Here is a 17,054-nt window from a genome sequence, read left to right as displayed (position 1 = left end):
GGGTGCTCCTTCTCCAGGACGCGCCTCCCCTCCTTCTGCCAGGCGCACTGGGGAGCGTGTGCTGGCCAGGAAGTCCCTCCAGCTCACACAGGGTGACCTCCTGCACGTGGGTTGTGGCAGGGCCGCCCCGGGGGAGGGCTGAGGCAGCTCGCAGGGCGCTCACTTGCAGGACGGTCCGCTGTCGCTGCTGTTCCCTTCTTTGGGGTGTGTCCAGCCTCGGTTCCCTCATCTGCACAGGAGAGTCTTTCTCCTCTTTGGTGCCAGAGCGGGACGCAGCACGGAGACTCACAGGCCCACTCTGGCCCGACCCCTGCCCGGGGCGGGGGCATCTGCTCGGGGCCGTCCACGTCCCCTCCTCATGGGGCCGTCTCGTGCTGTGAGATGCTGGATGGGAAGAAGTGGCCGTCCGGCGTGTGTGACTGGGGCGCCCTGTCTGGGGCTTGAGGGGCGGAGGGGCTGCAGGCCCACTTCCTCCCCGCGGGGCCAGTGTTGCCCCGGAGCTCAGCCCCTCTACGTGCAGTTCTAAGAGTCAGGCTGACCTTCTGACGCGTCCTCTGAGTCCCGAGAAGGGGGGATGGCTGGGCCCCAGGGGTGGGGGCTCCTTGAGGGGAGGGGCGGCAGGCACCAGCTCAGACCCCTCCCTGGGCTACAGCTGCAGCCAGAAGGAGCCGGCCACTCGCTGCCCTCGGGCCGGCTCCCAGGGGCAGGGTGGGGGCCACACGGGGGAAGAATGGTTCGGACCTCCCCCCTGTCTCCTGTAAAAGGTATTTTTGTCTGAAGCTGTCATTAGGAGTCGCCAGGGGGAAGCCGCTGTAAATTACTAAGCTATGTATTTTTGCAAGTAAGGTGTTCAGCAGGTGGGAAGACAGACAGGGTGGGGGCCAGAGACGGGGGTAGGCAGGAAACCTGTGCAGACAGGCAGAGGTGCTGCTCCAACCTGGGGCAGCCTGACTTCCCAGCCCAGGCAGGACCGGGCGCCACCCGGCAGGAGCTCCTCGAAGCCCCCTGTGGGCAGGATGGCGGGGACACCCTGAGTTTCTGACACAGTCCCTTCCCCAGCTGGCTGTGGGTTATAGGGGCAGCTTGGAGGGGGAGATCTCTGGCCCCACCCCACCCAGACCCTGTCCCAAGGCCCACGGCACTTGTGGCCCTCTGACCGTGTGCCTTTTCGGAGACAAGTGACAGCACAAACGAATCCTCGAAGTTCCTGTTGGATCAGTGCCAGGCAGAACCATGAGCAAAACAAACCAACAGCCTGCCCTATGGGGTGTGCACTGGGGGCAGGGGCCTTGGCCTTTCAGAATTCCTCTACTTCCCTCCCTCTCCTTTAAATTTGATCTTCTTTTCTTTCTCTGACTTCTCAAGAAGTGTTCTTAGATCGCCGATGGTCAGCCTTTCCCTTCCGAGCCCACGCAGCAAACACTCTATTTTCCTCCAAGCAACGCGAGACTTGGGTTTATTGTAGTTTCATTATTCTTAGGTTCAAAATATTTTTTCTGTGAATTGTGGGTTGTTTAGCGCCATATTACTTTTCATTTTGGGTTTGCTTTCTCACTTGACTTACCCATGGTCAGAAAACGTGTTCTATGTTATTTCAATTCTCTGACTCCATTGAGACTTGCTTTATGGCCAGCATTTGGTCAATTTTGGTAAATGCTCTATTGGTTGACGTAGAGAATGCAGTTGTTGGATGCAGAGTTGATCTTTATCGTTTGGGTTGAGTTCACTCTTTGTGTTTCTAGTCTTCCATATCCTTACTGCTTTCTTTGCTCCTCACTCTATCAGTCCCCAAGAGGAACGGTAAAATCTGCCCCTGTGGTCATGCATCACCTCTTTATCATCTTAGTTGGCTCATTTTTGCTTTAGGAATTCCAAGGCTGTGTTAGTGGGCGCATACACATTTAGAGCTGTGTGTTCTCCTAGCAGACTGACCCTTCACTTTTATGAAATGGCCTCTTTGTCTAGCAGCGCTCTTGCCTACGGTCTCTGTCATCGGACAGTGGTGACTGTACCAGCTTTCTCACCATACTGTCTGCGTGGTGTCTCTCTGCGATTCTTCATACTTCCAGGCTTTCCATGCCCTTCCAGTTAAAAACAGCTTGAAACCAGCCACAAATAATATGCAAATTAACGGGCATGGCCAGGGCTGGCCTGTACGGAGCTGCATTTTGCCCCTGATCCAGAGGGATTTCTTCTGCTCTGAGGGGGACTAAGGGGAGGGACTGGGCTAGCTGAGGCTGGTCTCCAGTCTCTGTGAGGACTGGCTTGGTTCTCCTGTCCTCACTCCTCACTTCCGGCCCCTTAGGGCCCTAAGCAAAACCCCTCCTCCTCCCTGGAAGATACCAAACACTCAGGAGGCCACCAGATGCCCTCCTCAGCTGCCCAGCCTCTTGGCCACCGTTACTAACTGGCAGATGCCTGGCAGGGAACCTGTGCCAACATGAAGCTCAAAGCCGTCCTCCCCTGGGATCTCAGACCCCGCGTCCTTGGTGCTTTTTTTTTCCTCACAATGAGCATGGTAAGTGAATGTTGTAGTGTATTAGGGGGTGGTGAGTGCTACGGGGAAAGATAACAGGGCAAGGAGACGAGGAAGGCATGGGGAGGGCATGTGTGTGTGATGTACAACAGGGGAGTAAGGATTGGCTTCTTTGGGAGGTGACATTTGAGGAAACACCGAAGGAGGCAACAGAGTTAGTCACACAGATCCAAATCTAGGGAAGAGCGTGCCAGGCCCAAGAGCGGCTGTGCAGAGGGAGCAGTGAGGAGGCCAGTGTGGCTGAAGTGGGGGCTGGGGTCTGAAGTCAGAGAGAGCGTGGGGCGCCAGACACGTGGGCATTCCAAGGACTTGGCTTGACAGGGGAGCTTCTAGAGGGTTCTGAGTGGGGCAATGGATCTGACTTCCTTTTTTTTTTTTTTTTTTAAGTAAGCTCTATGCCCAATGCAGGGCTTGAACTCACAGCCCCGAGATCAAGAGTCTCCTGCTCTATCGACTGAGCCAGCTGGGAGCCCCAGATCTGACTTGTATTTTTTTTTTTATCAAAAAAAATTTTTTTTAACGTTTATTTATTTTTGAGACAGAGAGAGACAGAGCACGAACGGGGGAGGGGCAGAGAGAGGGAGACACAGAATCTGAAACAGGCTCCAGGCTCTGAGCTGTCAGCACAGAGCCCGACGCGGGGCTCGAACTCATGGACCGCGAAATCGTGACCTGAGCCGAAGTCGGCCGATTAACCGACTGAGCCATCCAGGCGCCCCTGACTTGTATTTTTAAAGGCTCTCCCCACTGCTGTGCTGAGAACCGATTGTCAGGTGGCAGGTGGGAGTCTTATTTGGGGGCTGTGGTAATTGTCTGGGCTTTCTGAGGGCAGAGCCAGTGGGACCCCCACAAGGGTGGGTAAGGGGAGGAGTGCAAGATGATATGCGAGTCAGGCCCTCGCTCCTGCCACAGCCCAGTGAGGGTGCTCCGGAGGGGCGCCTTCACTTCCAGGGTGGTCCAGCCACCTTTGGCCCCTCCTTCCTGGAGGGTGGGGAGTCCCATGGAGACTGGAAGAGAGAACCCACTTCCTGTAAACCTCACCATAAGCCACACATGCCCCTGTGTTCACCCTCCACACGTGGCCAGGGGAGGCTGGGAAGGGGGCCCAGTGCTCTCCCCGGGACCGGCCCCAGGATGGAGGGGGAGGGCAGCCGTTACCCTCTGTGTGCACATCTCCAAGCTCCTGGACTGAGCAGCCCCAGGAATGAGGCAGCACAAACAGGAAGGTGCAGGTGGCGAGTCTTTGGGAAAGGCGAATCGGGGCTCAGCCCCGGGCTCTAAGCTTGAGATGCCCTTTTCCCGTGAAACAGGGCGTTGGGAAGCCAAAATGGACACAGGAGTCAGGGCACGGGAAGAGGTGGGATATGGGAGCCCTGGCCACCAGGTGGTACTTAAACCGCAGGACAGGGGCACCCGCCCTTCCCAGAGGACAAGCATGGGTGGGGGGGGGCAGAGTGGCAAGGCCCCAAGGGGGAGGGGCTTCTCTTCTGCAGGAAGAGGCTGGGGAGAAGGGTCATCGAGAAGAGGAAGGAGAGAGCCAGGAGACAACGCAGGACACAGGCCAGGGCCCCCTTGGGACCCTGGGGTCTCAGGTGTCCCCGCTCTGTGTTCACGTGGCTGCTGCGTGAACCCAGGGCAGCCTAGCAGAGTGCAGCTGGGGCTGGGGAAGGGGGTCCTGCAGGGGTCTGGGCCCAGCGAAAGCTGGCCGTGGAACCCCTCTGCAGGTGTCCCCAGGGTTGTGGGGACAAGGAGGAGGCAGAAGGGGCAGGGGCTGGATGCACCCACCAGCCCAGCCTCCCGTCTTCCCCCCTACACCCCATACGCCTGTCCCACCCCCACCCGCTCTCCCCTAGACCCATGATCCTCTCCCAGCTCACTCACTGCCCCCCAAGAAACACTCGGGATGCATTGTTCATTTAATGGCATTTTTCTTCCATTTCCCTGGCACATGCCGTGTCCACCCCCACGGTCTCCTTGATCGGGCACACAAACACCTCGCGATGCCCCGTGGTGTAGCTTCCTCTGGCCCAGGGCTGGGTGTGGTATTACTTCTTCTTTGGAACTTTCTCCTTTTTGATCAAGTCAGAAAATTCTAGAATAGGAGACAGATTTCTGGTGAACAATCCCTTGCCTTGTGCCCCTCAAGTCCTGCAGACCCAACGGGAAGACACGCCCCCTTTTGGGGGGAGGAGGGTCTCACAAGGGAGGGGACCCTGCATCCAGCCCTCCTGAGCCCTGGGGAGCAGGATTGACCCCCACAGTTGCTGTGTGCCTTGTGTCCCCACCCAGGGCCTGCTTGGTGGAGGTGAGCCAGCCCCCTTTGGGGGTTTAGGATGGACTGGGGACCCCCGGTCCCCTTTGTGGAGACCCTCAGGAATTCCCCTTAGAGTTCCTGAGATCGTCCTGCCTTTCTCAGGCAGGGAGGCTGGGGCACTGAGTCCGAAGCGAACCGTTTGGCCAGGCTGCCCCTCTGTTAATTCTAGGGGCTACCCCGTAAGTCAGGGTTTGCAAGCCCAGAGAGGTGAGGACGGGCTCACGGCTGGCAGTGGGGTCTGGAGGTCCGTCTGTCTGAGGCTCTGAGCCTTGCTCGACTCTTCTCAGGGTCACCTTGCTGCCCTCTGCCCTCGGGCCCCGGGGCCAGCAACTTGGGGCTGGGGGGGTGGGCGGGGCTGCAAGATGACCGGACCCCAGGGTAGCCGTGGAGAGCCCGAGGCCCCGGTCCCTGTCTTCGAGCCTCCCTGCCCATCTCAGACCACCGCGCTCCGTCCCCTGCACCACGGACCGCCGCTGCGCCCTGGCTGACCTTGCCCACAGCCGCCTCAGCCCACCTCTCCCCCACCAGCTCCCCTCCGTCCAGGGAGCGCGCCACCCGCTCAGCCTCCCTGACGCTCAGCTTCCCGTCTGTGGTGGGTGACGGTGCCCCCTAAGGAGGAGGCTGTACGCTTGGTGCCTGGCGGTGGGCGGCCCTACTCAGCGTTGCCCCGAGCTGGGTGCCTCGCGACGTGGGGTCCGGGAGCGGCCGGCCAGGAAGGTCCCGAGAGACACCTCCGCCCCCTCTGTCTGTGCCGACCCACCTTCGAAGTCGATCCTGCCGTCCCCGTCCGTGTCTGCCACCTGGATCATGGCCTCCGCCTCCTCGTCCGTCAGCGGGGCGGTGGGCGTGCTGCTGGGGGCGATGGACAGGATGTACCTGGAGCCAGGGGTGGGCTCGGGTCAGAGCCGAGGGGGTGTCTGGCCGGTGCCCGATGGTTTGCAAGGTGCTCACTCCCCACTTTACAGGTGGGGAAACTGAGGCCCGGCTGGAGAGTCGTCTCTGGGCCTGGCCCCAGTGCTGTGGACCTGGGCTGTTTCCGGCCGCCCCACCTCCCACGAGGCCAGCTGGGGCCCAACGGGGGGGCGCCAGGTCTCGTGCCTTGTGCCGGGGTGGATGCGGTGGCCGTGGACTGGGCACGGGGCCCGAGGCTCGGTACCCCTCTCCCCAGCCACTGGCCATTACTTGATCTCGTTCCACTCGATGAAGCCACTCTTGTCCTTGTCCAGAGTCTGGAAGGCCTGGCGGATGGCGCTCTCCAGCTGCCCCGAGGCCTGGAACTTCTGCATGTACTCCAAGAACTTGAGGTAGTTGAAGGAGCCTGGGACAGCCAGGCGCAGGTCACGGGGAGCCCAGAGGGAGGCGTCTGCCCTGGGGGTGGGGACTGCCGTGTCCTGCACTTCCCCTCCCCCCACCCCTGTGTGCGCGAGGCTGCCCAGCCCCGGGGAAGGGGGAGCTCCCAGAGGGACTCCTGTGTCCACTGCTTCCTCGGCCGTGGCTGGGCCAGGCCCGGGGTCGGGACACGGTGCCGGGGACGAGGGGTGTGCTATACCGTGATGCCTCATGTCCGTGGGCAGCAGCTCTATGTCCTTGTCTGACAGGGACGTGCCCATGGCCAAGGCCATCTTCTTCATCTGAGAGGAGAAGTCCTCGTCCATCCTGGCCCTGCGGTGGACAGGGAGCCGGCTCGGTGGGTGCACACGGGTTGGGTGCGGGGCGCTCTGCTCAGACCAGAGCAGACACCTCCCCTGCCTGGTGCCGGCTCCCGCCTCCCGAGCAGGGTCCCCAGGGGCCTGGACCAGGCCCCCGGCTGCCCTTGACCACAGAGACTCCCGGGTCCGGGGCCCTGGGGGAAGGTGTGCCTGAGACCTGCCTCACGCCAGCTGGCCCCCTTGAGGTACCGCACCCGTTTCACGGAAGAGGCTGAGGCCTGCGTCCGGTAAGTAACGATCACAAGGTCCTTCACTCCGCTCAGAAGGTGGGGTGGCTGCCATCCGACCCCTCAGCGCCGTCAGGGAACTTCCCTCGCTCCTTCCGGGCCCATCTCAAAGCCGCCTCCTCTAGGAAGCCTTCGTGGTTACCTAAAGCCCCACCTCTTTCCATCAGGACTCAGGACTCGGGGCCCACAGCCCGGGCCTCGCTCCCCAGACCCCAGACGGGCAGGTATTGGTCTTTCTGGCCGGCACCTGACCACCCGCAGGAGGTGTGCCGAGCGCAGGCCGGTCTCGGGCTGGCTGTGGATTGAGCCTCCCTGAGCAGGGAGGACCACGGCCCCTGGCGGAACGCATGTCCCTGTCCTCCGTTCGCAGAGAGCCCGTGTCAAGCAGGAGCCACCGAGGCAGGCCAGGACTCCAGCCAGGCGGGTGGGGGTCTGGTCACAGGCCGAGGGGCCAGCAGGTGGGGACCAGGCTGTCCTTCGGTCAGGGCAGTGCCTTGTGACCCGCCGGGCTCTCGGGTTGCCGTCCCTGGGGGGGGTTGGGTTCTGGAGCTTGTGGCAAAACAGCTATTTCAGAGGCTCCTTGGCCCTCTTGAAAGTTCATGGGGTGACAGAACTTTCTGGAACATACTCCCATGGCCAGGAAGGGCAGCCAGTGGCCCGTGTGTCCTGAGTGGGGCTGGGCAGTGACTGGAGGAGCCTCTACCTTCTTCCCCAATAGACAAGCCACAGGTCAAAGGTTGCACCTCGACCCTGGCAGCCCCGGGGGGCAGGCAGTGCTGGACACAGCCCCCTAGCCACATCCTCCTTCCCGATCCTGGGCATGCCTCACAGCTGATCCGGGCCTCGGGCTCCTCATCTGTGAAACGGGGCGACCCCTGCCCGCCCTGCCCCTTCTCACGGTCGTGCGAGGAACCAGGAGGGAAGGGAGACGCCGGGGAAAGGGCTTTGGGCCCTGGAGCGGGCCTGGAGCTGAGCCCCCAAGCGTCAACCCTAACAGCCAACTTCTGCGGCTGGCCCGGGGGTGGGGGGGGGCGGCGGTGGTCAGCTGCGGTCAGGGGCAGGCCTGGGCCACAGAGTCGCACAAGACAGGCCCCACCACCCCACATCCTGGGCTGAGACTCCGATTCCCCCTCTGCCGCCCTGGAGTCTCAGAACTCCATTCTGGAGGGAGGGGATGCCCTGCCTGCCACTTGGGGCCCCGCCGGAGCCAGGGTCACCCGCTTTACAGAGGACGGCCTCGGCCAAATTCCAGGCCAGGTCTGGCTGAGCCCGGGGTGGCGTCCCATCTCCAGAGCCTGGTGGGCGCCCTGGGCTGTGTCCGTTCACCCGCTCCACCCCACTGCTCTGAGGGTACCCCCCACAGGAAGGCAGGGGAGCCTGAGATCAGAGCCAGAGGGGGGACAGGGCCTGGGGCCTCAGGCTGCTGGTGGTGTATTTATAGCCCTGACCCAAGGCCTGGGATGGAGTCTCACTCACCCCCGGAAGGAGGCTGATAGGTCCCGCTAGAGCCGGGGGGTGGGAGCTGTGGGGCACCACACAGAGCCAGCCCTTTGGTGCCGTGGGCCCCCTGCCCAGCCTCCCGGGCTGCTCCCAGTGCCTGGAAAGGCACCCGCTTCGTCCTTGTCCTCCGACAGGACCCTCCCTCCCTCCCACCTCACTGACTTCCCCCGCCAAAGCAGGACTGGAGCTTTAAAGCCTGGCTAAGACCCCCGCATGTCCCCAGCATTGCTATGTCCTGAACATCCTCTCAAGGCTGGCAGGGACCTCCACCCCACCCCGGACCCCTGGGGACCCCCCGCCGAGCCCCCCTGGGGGCTGTTCTGCCTCTGGCACTTGCCAGTGAGTCACCAAGTTCAGATGGTGACATGAGAAAAAATGCTGCATGGGCTGGGGGGAGGGGGAGGGTAATTGAGGCAGGGGGTCGCCTCAGACAGGGACTGGGTCCCAGGGAGGGCTGGGGGTGGGGGTGATGGAAGTAGGGGCCCCACTGGATGGGGACTGGGTCCCAGGGGATCCAGAGCTAGAGTCAGCGGGTCTGTTGGCCTTGGACCCTCCCCACCCCCAGGCTCCCTGACCCCCCACTCAGCACCTGGGGCCCTGAGGTGAGTGAGTGGGTCTCAGCCTCCCCACACTGCTCCCCAATGATAGCACTTTCTTGGAGGCCACACCAGCGTGAGTGTGCACACGTGCCCACCCAGGCACACGCAGCTGCCTTTAGACTGGGGCTCCCTTGGGGCTGCCCCTCCCCTTCCTCCTCCTTTTCCTCCCTCCCCCCGGACCTCCCTGCAGTCTCCTCAGCCCCCTGGGCCTCCCCCTGTCCTACGGATGAAGATGAGGCCCGCAGCTTCTGCCAGACGCTCTGGCTGGGCCCAGAGCCCATGCCCCCCTCCCCGGGCAGGGCTCACCTCCGCCTGGCTTCCTTTGAGGGTTCTGGGTGGCAGGTCAGGCTGGGGGTGCTGAGAGTCTGCTTTTATACCTGCAACCCCTGGGCCTGTTTACGGCTTGGGTTGCACCTGTCCCCCCTCCCTGCCCCTCCCGGGCACTCCAGCCTGGCGCTGGCCTCCCCCAGGGGCTCGCTGGCACCTGGCACGTCCATACTGGGCTGGGCAGGCTGACTTGTCGGCAGCGCCTGGTCTCCCCAAGCCGCGGTGGGGGCGGGGAGAGTGGACAGCAAGTGTCTGTTGTATTAGGTCCCACCCTGCCTGCTGGCCTCATAGGGCTGAGGGGAGTGGAGGGGTCCAGGAGATGGCTGGTTGGGCCTGCCAGGGTCACCCAGGGCGTGCAGGCTGGCCAGCATGTCCGAGAAGCCACCAGAAGCCACTGGACAATGATGGGACCTCCTCCGGTGAGCATCCAGGCCGGGCGGCTGTCCTGTGTGCATGGGTCACTGGAGGGGGCCAGGGAGCCATGTCAGGGCTGGCCATAAAGGTGAGGCGGGGTCAGGGAAGTGGTCTCTGTCAGGCCACGCGGCCTCCCACCAGGGCTGTGGGACCCCAGGCAGGGCTGGCCTCTCTCTCTGGGCAGGGTCCTCCTCGCAGGACAGTCACCAGGCTGAGAGCAGGGAGACCAGAGACAGCTGCACCCCGGGAACCCTTCCCGGCTGTGGTCTGCCTGGAGACACCTTATGTCCGTTGGCTTTCTGGGCCCGTGTGCTTCACCAACAGAGCCGGGCCCCAGTAACGCCCGTGCGGAGCAGCCCCTTCCCAGCCCCAAATCCAGCTTTCCTCTGCGTGGGTTTCCCTGGTGATCGTGCACAGCGTGGACACAGCTCTGAGATCCGTCGTCTCTGTGTGAGTCGCTCACACATGTTACTTTGTGTAACAACTTCATGTGAGGCCTGCAAGCTAAGGATGTTCCAGAAACTTCTCTCCCTGGCCACGGCTGCTGGACCCTGGACAGATCCCAGCATTTTTGTCACAGAGATGCTATTTCAATGCGTGTCTCTGTCCAGGGGAGTGTCTCCTCCTTGGCTATGGTCACAAGAGCAGGATGATTGGGACAAACCGTGGACGGTTCCACGTTCTTGCCCTAAACATTCCCGGCACGCCCGTCTGCTCCGTGCCCGTGTGGAATGCACGCCTGCACGTGCACGCGGACCCCGAGGTCTCGTCCCCAGCAGGCAGTGCTGACACTCCCTCAATGTACACTGTTCGGCACGAAAGGAATGAAACGCTGGACGAACCCTCACACTCATGAGGGACAGGAGCCAGTCACAGAGGACCACGGAGCGTGTGATTCCATTTGTCTAGAATATCCAGAATTGGCAAATCCGTAGAGACAGACAGCAGGCTGGGGGTTGCTGAGGGATGGAGGGGTGGGAAGTGAGGAATTAAAATAGAACAGGCTTTTATTTTGGAGTGGGGAGAACGTTCTAGAACTGGTTGCACAACATTATGAATGGGCTAGATGCCACTGAATCGTTCATGTTAAAATGGTTTGTTTTATGTTACACAAATTTTACCTTGATGAGAAAAAGGAAATATTTGGGGCGCCTGGGTGGCTCAGTTGGATAAGTGTCGGACTTCGGCTCAGGTCATGATCTCGCAGTTTGTGAATTCGAGACCCCCGTCAGGCTCTGTGCTGACAGCTCGGGGCCTGGAGCCTGCTTGGAGGGATTCTGTGTCTCCCTCTCTCTCTGCCCCTCCCCCGCTCACGCTCTGTCTCTTTGTCTCTGTGAAAAATAAACATAAAAAAAGTTTTTTTTAATGTAGAATGGGAAACAATGCTTTTTTACAAAAAGATTGATTTATTTATTTTGAGGGAGTGAGACCGTGAGATCACAAGCTAAGCCGAAATCAAGAGTCGGATGCTCAACCGACTGAGCCACCCAGGCGCCCCGAAACAATGCTTTTAATGAAGCATAAATCAAAGAGAAAACCTAAAAAATAAGCACCAGTGAAGGGTCTCGCAGTGTGACTGGCCCAGTGCTGAGTCCCGCTCCGTCTGCCCCTGCATATTCCAGAAGGCCCGGTCTGTGTCCACTTCTGCCTAGGTTGCAGGTAAGGGGTGGGAAGCCTGGGGTGAGTTCCCGGGATGGAGAGCGGAAGGGCGGGCCCCTGGAACCAGCACCTGCCCTGAGCGGACAGATAGCTGGCTTCTGGAAGGCCCCTCTGCTTTCATTTCTGTCCAGAGTCAGGCCGCACCCCCTCACCTGCGGCCCTGGGCCCGCTCTCCGGGCTGAGCTGGCCTGGATGGGTCATGGGGGCCACCTCACAGCTCTGGGCACAGTGTTGTCCCCGTGCACGGGCACAGCAGGCACTGCCCTCTCCTGCCTGGAACCACTGCTGGGGGAGAGGGGCGGGCCTGGTCTCCGCACCCCCTCTCCTGCCCCCTGCAGAGCCCTCAGCAGCCCAGCCCTGCCCCAAGGCCCGCAAATATGAGGGGAATTAGCCCTTCTTTCCCAGGAAGCCGTTTTTACATAAGGACAAGGCTGGTGCAAGCCTCAGACTCCTCCCAGGTCAGGGCCTGTCCCCCTGGGGGTGCTGTGGGGGCCAGGCTGGCTTGGAACTCTGGCACTCTCGGTGACTGCGTCCTGCCTCTTTGGCAAATGCCAGAACCCCTTCTGTCATCCCCCTGCCAAGCACAACAGTGGGAGGCAGGCCCGTGTAGGAGAGTTCTTCTGGGTCTGGGGCAAGTTCAGGGGGAGGGAGACAGGCCTTTCCCTTTGCAGCTGCCCCTGCCGACCACACACACAAGCAGGGACAGGCACCTGTCCCCCTCCTCCCACCCCCAGGCTGTGGCCACGTTCCTGGTGCAGCAGGAAGGGGTGGGCCAGGGGAGCGGGTCTGGGGCTGTGGGTGCCGTGAGTCTCCTGGGGGTGAAACCCCTGCAGGCAGGGTGTCCCTGGGGCCCTGCAATGCCCACTGTGGTGCCCGTCCCCACACGGGCAACCTCATGTGCAGAAATGCCAATGTGTCTCATTATTACAGGAGAGACTCTACAGATGCTGTCCCTGTGCCCTTGGCCCTGCCCCATCTCCACCTCTGTAGTGGGATGAGGGGGCCTCCCAAGAGGTGTGTCCACACCCGAATCCTGGTACCCGTCAATGGGATCTTGTTTGGAAACAGTCTTTGCCAATGTGCCCAGTTACGATGGCATCATTCTAGATTGGGATGGGCCCTAGAGCCACTGACGGGTTCCTTATGAGAACAAGAGACACCCAGAGGAGGGGAGAAGGCCACAGGATGATGGAGGCAGAGATTGGAGTGACATGGCCACGGGTCAAGGGACCCCTGGGGCCACCAGGAGCTGGAAGAGGACAGAGACGCTTCCCCTAGACCTTCAGGGGATGTGCCTTCCGACCGTCAGTTTCCCTCCTCGCACCAGAGTTGTACGAGAGCACACTTCTGCTGTTTTGAGCCCCCCGGCTCGTGGTCATTTGTCAGGGCAGCCCCAGGACACTTAACAAGCCCCCTCCCCTTGACCCTCTCATGCTCTCCCCCTCCTGCTCTCTCTCCCACCCCAGGCCTGTCCCCCACTGTGACACTCTCCCCAAGCCTCAGGTGCGGACCCAGCTAGAATGGAGAGCAGGCCCCCTCCCTTTATTAGGGGCCTAAAAGGGGGCCTGCGTGTTCCCAAGGGGCACAAAGGAGGCTGCTACCCCCCAGGCTGGCCAGATCAGGGGCTCATCTGGGGTGTGGACTGGAGGGGTGCCAGGCTGACGGGCAGACATCCCTTTGTCTCAGGCCCCCGACGGCTCTGTTCCTGCTCCTGTGAATCAAGATCGGGGTATGTTGCTCATTGCAGATTTCCTCATTGATTTTGACCCTTTAAGGTATTGCATTAAAATATCAGTTACCCACGGGGCGCCCGGGTGGCTCAGTCAGTTGAGCGTCCAACTTTAGCTCGGGTCATGATATCACAGCTTGTGAGTTCAAGCCCCGCGTCGGGCCCTGTGCTGACGGCTCAGAGCCTGGAGCCTGCTTCGGATTCTGTGCCTCCTTCTCTCTCTCTGCCCCTCCCACCACTTGTGCTCTGTCTCCCAAAAAAATAAGTAAGTGTAAAAAAAATTTCAAAATATCAGTTACCTGATTACTAAGTGCGACAGCTTTACTGAGAAATAATTCACACACCACAGAGGTCACTGTTTAGAACGCACAATTCTGGGTTTTGCAGGTGTACGAGCATCACAGGACACTTCAGTCACCCCAAAAGGGGCCACGCACCCCTTCAGCGGTCACTTCACTGGGCGCCTGGCCCACCGGCTGCGTCCTATCTCTGTGGCTGGGAGCAGCGTGGGCCCCTCACACGGGGGGCGGGGGGGCGCCCACAGCCTCTGTCCTGGTGCATTGGGGCTTCCTTCGCTGAGCACGCCTCCGGGGCCGGCCTGTGTCCTCGCAGGTGTCACGCTTCATCCCTTTCCTGCACGGGACGTGGGCCCGCTCACCTGCTGAGGGACAGAGCGGCCTCACTCCGTCACCCCGCCCGGCCCCACACTGCTCCTGCACATGCTGCCGAAGCCTCGGGCTTTCCCGCGTCTCCTCTGGGCCCAAACTCCCTCTGTAGACACCATTCCCGGCAAGGCCTGGCCCCCTTGGATCCTTCCGGGGACAGGTGCCCTCCCCTCACCACCCCAAGCACCGGGGAGGCAGGAACAGGGTTTGACGCCATCTGCCCGAGATGCCTCTGTGACCCCGTGCTGTAGGCCCAGAGGCTCCTGCCCATGACCTCGATCCCCGTGGCCTAGGACTTCCTGTGGGTCCTGTGGCGAAGCCAGGGAAACAGCACCTGCCAGCCTGGCCTTTACGGGTGACAAGCCAGCCCCTTGGGCAGCGGTCGCCCAGGTGTGTGGCACCCTGACCCCCACCTTTATTAGGCCCAGCTCTGGCTGTGGAGGGCTCTGGGGCTCCGGCCTCCCCCCAGGTCAGGGGAAGTGGGGGCACGTCTTCAGGGACCTCCCCCCACCCCGGGATTGGTATAAGCCAGACCTGCGGGAGCCCTGGGCCATCCCTGCCTGCCCTCTACGCTGGGACCTGTCTCTCTGTCTTGCTGCCCCCACCCCTGACACTGGGCAAGCAAGTGCCCCAGGGCACAAGGTGTTGTATTTGCTGCTGGTGCTCGGATCCTTTGTCTTCCCTGTGTTTTCTCAGAGGTCAGGGGGCTGGACCTCAGCCCAGAGGCCAGGGAAAGAGTCCCAGGCAGCCTGGCCAGCCCCGAGCAGCTCAGCTCTGCCCTCCACAGGGCTGCGGCACCCTGTTCTGTCCAGTGGGCCTCATCATGCCGGCAGAGGGTCAGGCTCGTGCCGACCGGGGGGCCTTGGGCTCAGAAGACCCCGGCAGGATAGCGGTTCTGGCTCTGACTCCGGGGAGCGTCCAGACAGACCCTCCCCTAAATTCCAGTGCCAGGCTTCCTACCCCACACCGTGGTGACGGTGATGCTTGCCGGCTGGCCCCACGTGGGAAGTACCAGCCCAAGGGACAGAAGAACGCTGGGGGCGGGGGATCTGGAATGCCTCAAGTTCGATGGTTACCATGCCTGGGACACAGCAGGGCTCCAGGAAAACCTCGGAAGACCCTGCTGCCTGGGGTGGGGGGGGGAGGGGTGTCACTGTGGTCAAGTGCGGTGGGAGTGTTGCAACTGGAGCCCTGGGGCTTTCCCTGCCCTGCCTGGACCCCAGAGGAAGGTCCGTAACCCCAAAGCTCCAAGATTTACCCACCCTCTGCATGAGGCTTCCGCTATGGGTGACCCCTGCGTTTGAGCGTGTGCCCACATGTGTGTTCACAGGCAAACCGTGTCACAGGGAACTGCCTTCTGACCCTGGTCACTGAGGCCAGCCACAGTGGTGCAGAGGGTCTGGACAGAGATGGCCACCGGTCATCTCCCCTGCCTGTCCCCCAAGGAGCCTCCCCGGGGTCCAGGTGTCCGGGGCACCTTCCTGGGTGGGCAGAGGCAGGACCCTCCATATGGGGGCCGGGCAGTGCTGGGCCTACCTCCTGGGTGGGGAGGGGAGGTCCTGGACTGTGGACCCAGCCTCTTTTCCTGGGTACACCCCGAGATCACAGCCCTCAGTCACCTTCACCACTGGTGGCCTCTGACCCTGCTCGCCCCCGGGATCTGAGCACCTGTCCCCACCAGGCCCCTTGCTGGCTGTTCCACCTGTGGCTCCTTTATCCTCAACAGCGGCCTGTGGGGCAAAGCTACTTAGAGCAGCCTCCACACAATCAGGGTCGGTCAGAAGGTTCTGGATACCCTGTTCGCTCCCACAGGCCTGTGGTGGGTCGGGACTGTTCATAGCAGGGGACCCTTAAGGTCTGAAGGGAAAGGAGGGGACCATTCCTTCACCCATTCCTTCACCCCTTGGTGGGGCACTTTCTACACAAGGGGACCCCTTAGAAGAAGAAGGCCACCTTCTGGCACCCTCTCCCTAAGGGGCTGACTCCTCAGCGGGAGCCTGCGACCTTGCTCTCCCCAAAGCCTTCGCAGGCCCTGAGGGCAGAAGGTGCCCCCTCCTGCCTCCCACAACACCCCTGCCCTCCAGCGGGGCCCTGCCAAGGGGTTTTGCTCATCGGCCGGGGAATGAATGGATGGATGAACCAGCGTGACCCAGGTTACATAAAACCCAGATCCCGACTACACTGTAACTCCCCCGGCTCCCACAGGGGGAGGGGCGTTGATCTCAGCACCCCCCGCCCTCCCCCAACCCCGGCCGCCCGCGCCCGCGCCCCACGGGCCCCCTGCAGCGGGCGCCGCAGCGGTGCAAGATGGCGCGGCGTGGGGGGTGGGGGTGGAGGGGACCGTCCCTCGGTGCCCGGCGCCGCCGCCGCGCCCGCCCCAAACGCCCGGCGCTGTGCACTCCCGGGCGGGGGCGGCCGCCTCCTCCTCCACGGTCGTCGCGGCGCGGCACAGGCGAGGGTGGCCGGTGCAAAAATAACCCCCCGCCAGCGCGGGCGCCGCCCCAAGGGCGCGGGGCCGGACCCGAGCCGCCTCCGAAACCTGCGTGTGCGGGCCGCGTGCCAGGCCCGAGCCCCGCGCGCGTGGCCCCCCGCGCGCCTCCGGGCCCCCCTGCGCGCGCTTTCGTGTTCCTCCTGCGCGCCCGGTGCCCACCCCCGCGTGTGCCGCCGTGCCCTCTCCCGCGTCTCCGTGCCCCCTCCTGCCTCCGTGCCTCCCCCGCGTCTCCGGGTCTCCCACCCTGCGTCTCTCCGTCCCCTCTGCCCGCGCCTCCTCCCCACGCCCCGTCCCGGCGCCCCCCGCCCCGCCCAGCCTCCGGGTCCCCCTCCGCGCGGCTCCGTGCCCCCCCCCGCCCCGCCGGGGAGGGAGCCCCCCCCACCCCGCTCCCGCGCGCGCGCCCGCCAGTGTTTTCGGACTGCCCCAGCCCCCGGAGCCACGCGGCGCCGCGGCCGGCGGGCGGAGGCTCCTCGTCTGCCGCCGCCGCCCCGCGCCCGCACCGCACCAGCCACGGCCCCGCGGCTGCGGCGGTGGGCGCTCGGCCGGCCGGCGGGCAGGGCGCGCTCCGCAACCTGCGGCGGCCGCTCGGGCGATGGCGCGGCGCGGCCCGGGGCCCCGGGCGTCCTGAGCGCAGCGTCAGCCCGGGGATGCCCGCCGCGCTGCTAGCCCTGGCCATGTCGTCGTCCTTCTTCAACCCCAGCTTCGCCTTCAGCTCGCACTTCGACCCCGGTGAGTCCGCTGGCCGCGCCCCTGGGCCAGCCCTCTGCCCGCTGCGGCTGCCCCCAACCTGCCGGTCCAGCCCGCCAACCCCCCACCCCCCCCCCCCGTCCCCCCCCCCCCCACTGCGGACATGATGCTTCCTGAGCCGCGGTTTCCTCTTTTGC

General features: G+C 62.8%; 1 protein-coding gene across 1 annotated transcript; it reads right to left on the bottom strand.

Annotated features, from left to right (window-relative positions):
* Positions 1 to 3,325: 3,325 nt before the first annotated feature.
* Positions 3,326 to 7,768, bottom strand: PVALEF (parvalbumin like EF-hand containing). The gene is made up of 4 exons (XM_032595718.1): positions 6,033 to 7,768; positions 5,611 to 5,726; positions 5,340 to 5,437; positions 3,326 to 3,517 (listed from the first exon to the last, which is right to left on the bottom strand). The coding sequence occupies exons 1-4, from the start codon at positions 6,503 to 6,505 to the stop codon at positions 3,326 to 3,328; spliced, it is 879 nt and encodes a 292-aa protein (XP_032451609.1). The 5' UTR covers positions 6,506 to 7,768.
* Between the last annotated feature and the right edge of the window lie 9,286 nt (positions 7,769 to 17,054).

This window comes from Lynx canadensis, chromosome E1 (genome assembly GCF_007474595.2).
Source record: "Lynx canadensis isolate LIC74 chromosome E1, mLynCan4.pri.v2, whole genome shotgun sequence".
NCBI lineage: Eukaryota > Metazoa > Chordata > Mammalia > Carnivora > Felidae > Lynx > Lynx canadensis.
The sequence above is the reverse complement of the archived record's forward strand: the minus strand, read 5'-3'. Positions and strand labels throughout refer to the sequence as shown.

Excerpts from the sequence above, each read along its gene's own strand:
- PVALEF (XM_032595718.1), bottom strand. The coding sequence starts at position 6,505 with ATGGACGAGGACTTCTCCTCTCAGATGAAGAAGATGGCCTTGGCCATG. Across the intron at positions 5,727-6,032 it reads ATCGAGTGGAACGAGATCAA|GTACATCCTGTCCATCGCCC; the intron begins GTAATGGCCAGT and ends CCCTGGCTCCAG. Across the intron at positions 5,438-5,610 it reads CGGCAGGATCGACTTCGAAG|ACGGGAAGCTGAGCGTCAGG; the intron begins GTGGGTCGGCAC and ends CACCCACCACAG.